The sequence below is a fragment of the Varanus komodoensis genome, unplaced genomic scaffold, assembly GCF_004798865.1.
Source record: "Varanus komodoensis strain SLA01 unplaced genomic scaffold, ASM479886v1 scaffold71, whole genome shotgun sequence".
Classification (NCBI taxonomy): Eukaryota; Metazoa; Chordata; class Lepidosauria; order Squamata; family Varanidae; genus Varanus; species Varanus komodoensis.
In genome coordinates this window covers 618,421-629,970 of record NW_025336360.1, presented here as the reverse complement: position 1 = coordinate 629,970, position 11,550 = coordinate 618,421, and the positions used below count along the sequence as shown (strand labels likewise).

The 11,550-nt window shown below is 54.6% G+C and overlaps 1 protein-coding gene across 1 annotated transcript in view; it reads left to right on the top strand.

The window, feature by feature from the left end:
* Window positions 1–6,696: 6,696 nt before the first annotated feature.
* DHRS3 (dehydrogenase/reductase 3) overlaps window positions 6,697–11,550 on the top strand; it is a 28,268-nt gene continuing 23,414 nt past the window's right edge. The window contains exon 1 of the mRNA XM_044452281.1: window positions 6,697–6,906. Coding sequence (XP_044308216.1) covers window positions 6,712–6,906 — 195 coding nt within the window. The 5' untranslated portion in view covers window positions 6,697–6,711. The remainder of the gene's footprint in view (window positions 6,907–11,550) is intronic.

Genomic DNA, 11,550 nt, shown 5'->3' with positions numbered 1-11,550 from the left:
TCCAACTTCTCTATTCTATGATTCTAACTAAGGGACTGCTGTGTTTGTCCTTAATGTGCATCAAAACTGAGGGCTGAAGATGTTGGAAAAGGTTTTTGGGTGCCAATACCCCTCTGAGCCTGAAAAGGGGAGGGGTGGGTACTACAATCGCCAACATTCCTGACCCTGCTGACCAACACTGGGCATGGGAGGCAACACGATGTTGTTAAAAGCCATCTCCCATCATCCCCAGACAGTATGATCAGGAACGTTGGGCACTGTACTCCAACCACACTGAGAAGATCATACCTGCCCTTCTCCACCCAGGTACCATCACTGGGAACAGAATGACCACTGAAGCCCAGACAACACGAATGCTCGGAACACGGGTTATTTGGCTGAATTGAATGACCCACCTCCGAAGCTACAGAGGACTTTGTAACCCTGGCGACACTTCGGAGAGCCTTCTGCACGTTTCCCTGTGGTATTTTTAGAGCATGCAAGTCCACCTGGCACAGCGATTTTCACCTCAGTGAAATCATCCCCAAGCGGTGGGAGCTGCTACACAGAAGGCCAGTGTTTGGCAAGAACAGGGGCCGCTCGGTTTAGGTGTCAGTAACAAGCACGCCAGTGTTTCTACACAGAAATAAGTACTGCTGGTAACCAATAAGAAAATGAAAGAAATAGTCAATTATTTGAGCAGGGTGAAACCAGATTATGCCTTCACGACAGATCCTTTGTCCAGAAGGCTAGTTGAGAAGGAAAAACGCAGAGGGTTTATCAAACAAAAACAAAAACGGACCTTCTGGTACAGATGATGCTTTTTGATTAACATTTACAATGGAGATCGTAAGAGCCGTGTATGTAATGGATCAAATCTATTTTGCACAAATAAAGAACTTTTTGAGGGCTGGGTGAGGATTCTTTAAAAATAAGCAGACTTTGTGTCCACCTCATTCTGTTTCAATTGTTAAAGACCCTTCCTCATTTTACTTTTTCTTTTCTAGAAAAACCCACCCAACAAAGCCCCCTAGGCTAAAGTGAGAACAAACCTAAACAAGCCTAAACAAACACTGACAGGTGTGTTGCTGACACCCCCGTGGTACTTCCAGAAGTGCAAATTTGTACAGGTGCAAAAGGACATGAGTTTGGAATACTGGAAAAAAATCAGATTCTGTCAGTGGGCGGGCAACAGAAAACAGAGCTAGCAGCCCATGAAAAAAGACAGAAACAGAACGGGCTCGATCACATCTGTACATATCGCCTGCCATTTTGCACGTGCTTTTCTGGCCCCGACCCTCACCATGCATCTGTTTTGTGTGCAGAGTCGCCAGCCTAGAAAAGAAAATGACAAGAATGTTTTCATAGAATCCTACAGAATCAAGTCTAACCTCATGCAGGACTCCCAAGTCAAGACTGGCTGTCACTTCAAGATACAGATTGTCTGTATGTCACTGGCGCTTCAGGCGTGGGACTGGCTTCTAGATTTTTGGCTGTGAAATCAGGACGTTAGCCTGGGCTACCAGAACTACTTTAAGGAACAGTGGGGTTTTGACAGTGTTGTCCTCCAATGAGCTTGCTTCCATCAGGCCATGCAAGCATGAGCAAAGAAGGCTCTTAAGTCGGTCTGACACAACCGTCCCACACAGATCTGCAGCCCGCCTGCTGCCCCAGACTCTGTGGGGGGAAAGGGGGCGCAAGGGGCAGAGCAAGAGGGCAGAGCAGCCACGGGGCCCCAGTACAGTGCAGTGGTGAGAGTGCTGGACTGGGACGCTGGGGATCTGAGTTCTAGTCTCCACTTGGCCATGAAGTTCCGCAGGCGCCTTTGGGCCAGTCCCTCTCTCTCAGCCTAAGCCATCTCACAGGGTTGTTGTGGTGAGGATAAAATAGGTAGAAGGGGGGGAGCATTGATTAAGCCGGCTTGGGTTCCTTGCAGGAGAAAAGGCAGGATGAAAATAAAGTAAATCAAGGCAGACAGGCAGATGGGTAGATAGGTAGATGCCATAATGCCATCCTCCGACAGAGAAGGGCTGAGCTCCACCATCACCCTATTTGCCCATTTAGGCCAGTAATGTCTCCCCAGGGGTGGAGGGACCACTGACCCTGCAGGCTGGGACTGACATGCCCCATCTTTGACATCTCTGGGTCTGGCACTTCCTTCCAGAAATGTTGGCCTATTTATTTTTTCAATTTATATCCTGCCTTTTTCCTACAAAGGGCTCAAGGCAGCTTACATCATCTCCTCCTCCATCTTATCCCCACAACAACAACCCTGTGAGGTAGGCTGGGCTGAGAGTCTGTGACTGATTTCCCCAACCCACAGAGTCCATGTTGGTTGAGGTTGTTGTTGTCTTCTGCCGAGCTTGCCATCCAAGTTCCATCCTTAGGCAGGAGATAGATCTTGAGATCTTCCACATGAAAACCATGTCCTTGAACCATGTCCTCTCTGGATGAATCGGTCCATTGAGGCAGCACCGACGACTCACCAGCAGCAGCTCTGCAAGATCTCCAGCAGAGGAAGGTGGAAGGGCATGATTCCATGCCAGCGCTTTTGCATGCAAACTTCATAGCACGACGATGCAACCAGCATAGGGAACATCCAGGCTCCGGCAAGGTCATGCCTTCTCACTTCTCACTGGCTGCGAGGATCTCCTCCCTGTTCTGTCCCCCAGAGGGAGAGATTCTGGAATGGAAGAAGCCTGCATGCAATGGTGAGGGGGTGTTGCGGATGGAAAACACCCCCTCACCGTTGCATGCAAGCTGGTAGGCGTGCTTCACCGCGCCACTTGCTTTGGTCTCTGGTCTCACCAGCGCTTCGTTTGCCCACACCCACTTCAGGAATGCCAACCCATGCAGAAGCAACGAGGCCTTGACAATGGTTCCCTCCCTATGCCAGGTGCCACAGACAAGAATATTTGCATTTTCCAAAGCCATCCTTAAACAATTCCATCAAGATTACCTAAAGCTTTACATCAGCAGTGGATCCTGCGTGGAAACTTTGCAGCATCAACCAGTTCCTCGTGCCTTGTTTGGATGGTGCCAGAGGTCAGACTAGATGGCCTGGGAGGTCCCTCTGACTCGCTCTGTTTCTATGTTTCCATTCTAAAATTGCTGGGTTGGTTGCTGGGCATATGTGGTGGCAGGGGAACAAAGAGGCCTGCAGTGCTTTCCGGGGCTCAGTGGACCTCTCCAACCACCAGAAGTGTCCACCCCTGCCACCCACTGAGTAGGATCCCAGGGAATATGGTCTTGGCTAAATGCGCTCCACAGAAGGTGTAGCTCAGTGGTGGAACACCTGCTTCGTATGCAGAAAGACCTACATTCTGTCCAGGTAGCAAGTAGAGGAAAAAGATCCCCCAAAATGCTCAAAAGCTCTTGATAATCCATGTAGGCCAAGCCATGCGAGATGGACAAGCAGCAAGACCTCAGCTTCTGACCGAGTGAAATGCAACATTTCTGCACAAGCTGCCAGCCACCGCTAGATGGCTTCCCAGTATGGCAGATTGCAAGAAACTTGGTCAGCTTTAGAACACTTCTCAGCCTTTGCTGAAATAAAACATAGAGGGGTTTCCTCCAGACTGCTGGTTTTTTTTTTTTTTTTGTGGGCGTGGGAAGCGTTGAACCCCCGGTAGCCCCAATCTGGAATGGAAGGTCACCATTTATGGAGAGTTTGAGACTACTTTCCTGTTCTCGATGCTGGTGGTGATAACTTACAGATAGCTTCTCGGAACACGCTAGTCCCCAGTTCACCTGTGCATGCATGTCTGAGACCCACACATCCAAAGTGTGGGTCAACCAGGCCAAGGACCTTGAAGTGGTCACATTGACAAAGGAAGCCCTCTTTCTTTCCTGGGTAGAACTGGCTACCACAATCTCCACCCTGGGGTCCAACGAGAGAGTGCAAATCGGTGGAAATCCGTTACTGTGTCAGACCTTGTGGTGTTGTGCAGTCCAGGGCGGAAAAGGGTTTGGAAAGACAGGAATCAAAGGCAAGTTTGGTGAACAAAAGATCGCTTTAGGAAAGAGAAGGAATTTGTTGGGAGACCTTGTTAGAGAACTGCCTAAAGCAACCGGGAGGCCCTGTTGCAACATCTTTCCCCCTTCACCCAGATACAACTCAGGACTTGCCAAAGAAGTATTTGTACTATAACCCTGTTACCTAAAAGCCCTGACCTGTGGAACAGATTAGCAAACTGGTCCCTCCATTGGAAAGTAGAAGTCTGTTGTTAAAGCCGATTTCCCCGCTCATGCAGCTGAGTGGATAAACCCCGTGATAAAGCACCCTTTGCCCCCACCCCACACAAAAGTGCGTCCCGACTTGGGAAGCTCAGGACAGCCCCAAAATGTCTTTCTTCGCACGGGAGGTAAGACTTGGGTGGCAGCTGCTGCGGGCGAACCTTCATCACGGGGCCAAGAGAGGGCTGTGCTTGCTTCTGCCTTTGTTCCAAGGCTGGGTAGAAGCAAAGCAGAAAGGGGGGCTGTGATGTGCGGGGTTCCCCCTGCCCTCTCTGAGGAGGTTCAGATGAACATGTAGCGCAGCCACGTGCGAGGAACCTGTGCGCTCCGGCGGCATGACTCACAGCCGAAATGCTTCCGCAGCCCCTGCGCATCCAGAAGCAGCAGGAAAGCAGCTGCTGGCGGTCTTGTCCCAAGCAGCTCTGCTGTGTGAGAAGCCAGCTCTGCACGGAGGTGCCAGTGAGGGTGGAAAGCCCTTTCCCACAGGAGGTCCACTCGGAGACAGCGCTTTTCCGCCACAGGCAATGGCCAGGGTTGCTGCAGCACGCGACGGGTGGGACAGAGGGCTTCTCACCAGTCCCTCCACATGCATTCCCTGGATGCTCCGAGGGAAGTTCATGGGAGCCCCCTGAGATCTGCAGTGGAAGCCAGGCCTGATAGCTGCCGGCCACAGAAGGCCACTTCTGTGGGTCTAAGGCCACTGGCCAGCTCTTCAGCGTGTGGAAAACAACCTGCAGAATCACATCACGACCAGAATCACATCACAACCTGCACAATCACATCACGAGGTCAGCCAGCTGCAGATGCATCGTGGTTCAAGCCAAGCTCTGCCTGGGGAAACCCAGCCCAAATTCCTTCTCACAGGGCAGTTTTGATCAGCTCAGGGATATGTGAACCACCAGGGGAGGGAAGCTACACCCCCACCCCAGTCTCGAGTGGAAGTCAGCGCAGCAAAGCAACCCCACCTTGGCCCTGGCCTCCTCCCCTCAGGACCAGCATCTTCACCCATCTCGCCTTCGGGGTGACCCCGAGGGTTCAAAATCGAACTGCTCCTTCCCACGGCAGGGTAACTCTGGGGCAAGGGGCAAAGAGAGGCAGTGCGATCTGCTTTCAGTCTTCTGGAAGCAGGCCACCCAGCTGCATGGACTTTGGCCTCATCCAGCACAGGGACATGCGCAGTTCAGAAAAGGTCCTGGCAAATTTACCCCTTTTGCAGCTTCACTCGGCCATGCGGGAAGCTTTTGGAAGCCCTGGCAATCATCTCTGTGGCCACCCTAGAGGAAAGTCTCTTATCTGGGGTCCAACAGATCCTTGCGCATCGACACTCTCTGGCTGGCTAGCCAGGCAAAGCTTCCCCCGCCTTCGGGAAGGACCGGGCAGGTTGAGAGGCTTCCTGCGGCCCCCCGGCCCCCTCCAGAGGTCCGCGGCGGTGCAGGGAGGGAGGGCTGGCTCGCCCGGGGGGCATCCTACCAGTCCCCGTGGGAGCGCAGGGCGCTCAGCAGCACTGCGCTCCCGCCCCGCCCCGCGCCTCGCCGGACCCCGAGCTCGCCGGCCCTCGGGCGTGCGCGCCTCCCCGCAAGTTGTCAGCCGCGCAGCGAGGTCTGAGCGGGAGAGCGCAGGGCTGGCGGCAGCTCCCCTCCGCTACAAAGCGCTTGGGTTTCAGGCCCAGCGTCGCCTGCAGCAAGTCCTGGCTTGCGCGCTGCAAGCGAGCCAGCGGGGCGGGCGGCGGCGGGCGGGCGGCTCTCCCCGTCTTTGAATTGGGTGTTTTGTGTATGCGGAGCGGTTTGGGGGGGGGGGAGGGGAGCTCGCCCAGCCAGCCACTGACAGAAACAGACGGGGGATCTCTCTGCTCTCCTCCTCCTCTCCCCCCACAACACTTTGCCCGTCAATCAGGCTTAATGGAGGTATAAAACCTGCCCGGAGCGCGAGCGAGCCCGGGAAGAGCCGGCCAGGCTGCAGCGAGAGGCGGCGCGGGCGAGGCGGCCCGCTGCGCCGTTCTGCCGGGAAGGGGAGCCCGCCGAGGCGGAGGGCCTCCTGGCTGCTCCTGCTCCTGCGCCGCGCGGCGCGCCCGCTCCTTCGCGAAGCCTCCCCTGCCGCGGCCGATTCCCTGCGCTCCGCGGAGGAGGCATGAGCGCCGCCGGCGCCCGGGACAGGCGGGCCTCCGGGAACTTCTCGCGGGACTCCGCGCCTGGCTTATGAGGGAAGCAGGCGCACGGAGCGCGGGCGGAGCAGCCCTGGGCGAGCGGCGTCCGCGGGGCGCTCCGGTTCGGGAGCTCCGCGCGAGCCCGCAAACTTTCCGCCGCCGCGGCGCCCTCCCGCAGCCGCCCGCTCGGCCGGCCGCGCCGCTCAGCAGCGCCGGGCTCGGCGGGGCGCGCGCCCTCGCGCAGTCCCGGGGCGCGCGCCTGCGGGGGAGTCGCGCCCCCTTTCGCCACGGCGCGCCGCGCAGCCGGGAGGCCTCGATCCGCGGCGGCGGCGCCGCCTCCGCGGGGCGAGAGGATGGCGTGGCGGTGGCTGGGCGCGTGGCTGCTGCTCGCCGCGCGGATGGCCTGCTCGGTGGCCAAGGCGCTCGCGCGCGCCCTGCTGCCTGCCCGGCCGCGGGACCTGGCCGGGGACAGCGTGCTGGTCACCGGCGGAGGACGAGGCATCGGGCGCTGCCTGGCCCTGGAGTTCGCTAAGCGGCGAGCGTGGAAGGTGAGCGCGGCGCGGGCGCGAAGGTGGGCGCGGGCGGGCAGGCGGCGGGGTCGCACCTGGCCGGACCTCCCGGCACACGTGCCCTGCCGTGCCGTGCGGGGGGCTTCTGCGGATCAGCCCCCTGCCTGTTACCTCCTCGGGGCTGAGGACCGACGCACGAACCGGGAGCTGCCCATGCGAGTCCCCCAGCGCCCCGTCGTGATGAGGCTTGCGCTCGGCGGGTAGTCCTTAAGCAGATTTCTCCTGCCTCGGGCTTCCCATCTGGAATGCACGGGGGGGGTGTAGTGTTGGACTGCCTCACAGGGATGTTGTACAGCTGCACAAAGCACGTGAAATGTTTTGGGTCTGGTGGCCAAGAGGTTGAGCAGGGGTGTCCCCTTTCCGCTCCATCGGTTTGGGTTGCTTTCCAGACCTGTGCATGGTACTAAAAAGAGCCAGGACTCTGGTCCATGAGACAATAATAGTGTACTCACTTGCATATGCTAATTGCATTGCTCTAAAGTCTGTGTGTGTTATTTGTAAAAATAAATGTATGGACAGAAGGGCGTCGGACTTCTGAACCAAAGAGCCAGCAGGAACACACCTGGGCCAGCAGGTGCCCAGGGTGGTGGGCAGAGGGACCCCCGCATCAGGGGCTCCAAATGGAGGATTCCGCATGGGCCACCCCCTAATACTGCCCTGGCTTCTTTTCCCTTCTCTTCCTAGCCGGACTCTTGCCTGCTCCTCTGTTTGCAGAGAGCTGGGAGAAATCGCCACCCACTATTTGCAAATGATAAGGGAAGCGCCACCCACGCCCAGGGCAGGGCGGCTGCAGTGCTTGATTACACTGAGTGGCACCTGATGTGTTCGCAGATTGCCCTCCATTCCGCTCTGATAGTGGGTGAGCTGCTTTTTAAAGAGGACCGCTAGGTGGACACCCTCCCTGGGCATCTAGAGACCTCATTCCACTGCTCCGCCAGCCAGATAGCTCCCGTCGACCCTGGGGAGTCACGCTTTCTGAGGAATGCTCAGAAGGTGGCTTGCACGTGCCAAGAGGCCCTTTGTGCCAAAACGGATCCCTTGGATACTGCTGGATTCCAAACAGGTCCCCCGCTGGGGCGCTCCGCCTTTATTTCAGGAAGGGTCCAGGGTGCAAAAGCTAAGAAGAGCATAAGACGCGTCCAGTGGTTTCCCAGAGACTATTTCCAAACTAGCACGCACGCTTGTGCAAGTTTAGACAGCGAGAGAGGTTGCCGCACCCATCACACACGCTGGGAATGTCGGCCATTTTCCCGTCGAAACCTGCATCGGGTCCTGCTCTTCGGGACACATACATGCAAGCGGTGTGGGAGGCAACCGTTTCAACACCGTTGTTTCTCAGTAGCTTTGGGCGTGGAGATTCCATTGGCTATGGAAACCACGAGTTGTCTCTTCCCCTGTTAAAGTCATGTCGGCGCCCCATAACTGCATCTGGCATTAAATGATGCATTGCACAGAAAAATGCAGAAGGGGCTTGCGGAGTCAGTTTCTGCTTCCCATAGTCGGCCTGGCTTGTTCATACCTGTCCAAGCAAGACATTCATGAAAGATCTGCTTTACCCGAAGGGTGCTTCCAGGCAAAGGGGTCTCTGAGCTGATAGTCAGAAGGTGTTGGGCCACTGCAAGAGAAAAGACAGGGAAAACAGAGGGGAGCTACAAGCTAATGACAGCCATGACTGGAACCCTGCATAGTTGTTCACTTGCAAAGTGGTGCCCGACCCATCGCGACCCCATGGACAACACTCCTCCAGGCCTTCCTGTCCTCCACCATCTCCCGGAGTCCAGCTAAGCTCACGCCGACTGCCCCAGTGACCCCATCCAGCCACCTCATCCTCTGCTCTCCCCTTCTCTTTTCACCTTCAATTGTTCCCAGCATCAGGCTCTTCTCCAGGGAGTCCTTCCTTCTCATTAGGTGGCCAAAGTATTTGAGCTTCATCTTCAGTCCCTGGCCTTCTAAAGAGCAGCCAGGGTTGATCTCCTCTAGGACTGACCGGTTTGATCGCCTTGCAGTCCAAGGGATTCGCAGGAGTCTCCTCCAGCACCACAATTCCAAGGCCTCAATCCTTTGGCGGTCAGCCTTCCTTATGGTCCAGCTTTCACAGCCATACATTGCAACTGGGAAAACCATCGCCTTGACTATACACACTTTTGTCGGCAGGGTGATGTCTCTGCTTTTCTTCCCCATGTCCCTGCATAGAAAACTCCACAAATGTGGCAGAGCATTGACACATGAAAATCTTTCTCTGGAAGCTCTCCAAGTTGGCGCAGCCATCCATTGAACCCAGTGCACCCGATTCTGGCTGGCAGCAGCTCCCAAAAGTTGGTGCCAGAGCTTGTCTTTCCCAGCCAAGGTACTTGAAGGGGCGAAGGCAGGCACGGTGCCGGTGACGCTCGGCGTGTCGGGCCAGTGCGCTCCAAGACGAGCCGCGTTGGGGAAGCGTGCTGCAGACACTGAATGGGAGGCTGTGAGGATGGCACGGAGCATCAGCTCGCAGGGGAGCCGGACAGAGTCCGTAGATTTGGATTGGTGGCAAAGAGCCCAGAGAGGAGGAGTCTGCTTTGGCTGTGTGTGTGTGTGTGTGTGTGTGTGTGCGCACGCGCGCGCGCGCGGCTGGAAAATCTCCCACACACAAATAGCAAGTGCAGTCTACTTCTCTCACAAAAAGTGTGTGTCTTGCCTTGACTTGCACAAGCTGAAGGCTGTGGCCTTGGGCAGAGCTCTGCATTTAGCCTACTGAGGGCTTGGAGGTCTTTACATCCGTTGTTTTCAGTGTTTGTGCAGTTTTCAGAGAGATTTATGATGTGGAATTAAATGCAGGGTTTGCAAAAGAGAGAAACGTGGGTGTAAAAACATAAGACAGCCTCAAACCCCTCCTTATGGGCAGGTTTATTAGTGAGCAAGGCACATATTTACCTGGAGCTTTTATGAGGCCCAGGCTCCTACATACAACATATATATTCCACCATTTAGGGGGAATGGTGCCACTATTTTAACTTCACTACAACCCCGGGCGAGGTAGATTAGGCTAAAAACTGTAGCGACTGGTTCTGTGTCACCCAGTGAATTTGATGACTGAATGAGGACTTGAACCCAGGTCCACCCGGCCCCTAATCTGACATCAACCACTTCAACCATGCTTCTAGAGATGGATAGAGTAGTCTATTTTAGTTTCAGAACTCCGTTCAATCTTATTCTTTGTCCATCTGCAATTATTTTTTAAAAGTGCATACAAGTTTACATTATCTATGAACTCACCTTTTCCCAAAACAGTTTTTTGTGTGCATTTTTGCTAAAATCCTCATTGTTAACACATGTTCATCAGCAATACGTGTGTCTGGTCTTTTGAGCCAAATACCACACTGGAACCGGTAGAGAAGCGCAAAACATCATTGTTAATATCAGTTCCTAAAAAGGGCGAATGAGGCCAGTTTCCTGAAAGCAAGGACCAAACAAAATCCATCAACATCCTACTTCCTGTTGGGAAGTTGCTGCGGATTCTGACTGATGGATTTTACACCTCCCACTCCGCTCAAGGATGCCACCTGGAGAACAAGCTAGCAGTCCAAGCTGCCTTGTGGAAAGTCAGCGTCTAATCGTGCAGTCCATGTACGTTTAGGCAGGAAAAAGGGCCTGCATCTGTCTTTGGAGCTTAAGGGTTTGGAGAAGCATGCAGTGCTCCAGACGTGGGGCTCCCACTCATTCTGTGCTGAGAGGAAAGAGCTGAAGACTCAAGCTTAGCTTCCTTGCTCCTCTGGTTCCGCGATTTTGCTAGGTGGCCATTTTTGGCTGCCAGCAATTCTGTCTCAGAGGGGGACGAAGGAAATGATGGAGCAGATTCAGCATAGCTCTACTCTCCCCGTTACCTTTACCCCCTCTCCGAAGTTGCTTTTCTGACCCAGAGAACAACCAGCAAAGTGCCTTTTGCTCTGGCAGAAGAGGGGCAGGTGTCCACTCCGACCATGAATAATGTCTCCAACCATGGAGCTGTGAACCTGAATTCCCTACCATGGATAAGGGCCATAGGATCACAGTATCTTAAGAACTGTAGGATCATTAGGATTCCAGAGATGAGGTCAGAAAGGCGCTCCAAACTCACACCTGGGGATCCACCTTTGGATATTCCCACGTCCTTTCAATAGGTGCAGAAAGAACTGCACTGGCTGCTTTTATGAGGTCGTAGGAGTGATCTGGAGGAGGGCTTTGGGGCTGCCCTGGGGGCAGGGAGGGGGTGCCTTGATGACTCCCTCCCTTTCCAAAACACTGCAGTTAAACAGCTAAACCATGCCGAGGAGGAGAGCAAAAGTACTAGTTGACTGTGCTTCTCCCAGTCAGTACAGGACAGCTGCAATTCTTCAAATTCTGGGAGGAACTGGATTGCGCCCTTCACGGCTTCAGGATCCTCTAATGATGGGAGCGAGAGCTCTGGGCTGGCACATCCTAGTTCAAATCCCGGCTCAGCTGTGGGATTCATTCAAACTAATTTTAAGTTTTAGTTATGTAAGCCACCTTTGCAAATGCACTTCAGTTGCACTTTGCAGATGACCTTGCAAAACATGATGATAAAAACAAGGTCAACAGCCCTCTTGACCTTAAAAATGACAAAGCAGCATGCAAGAACATTCGGAA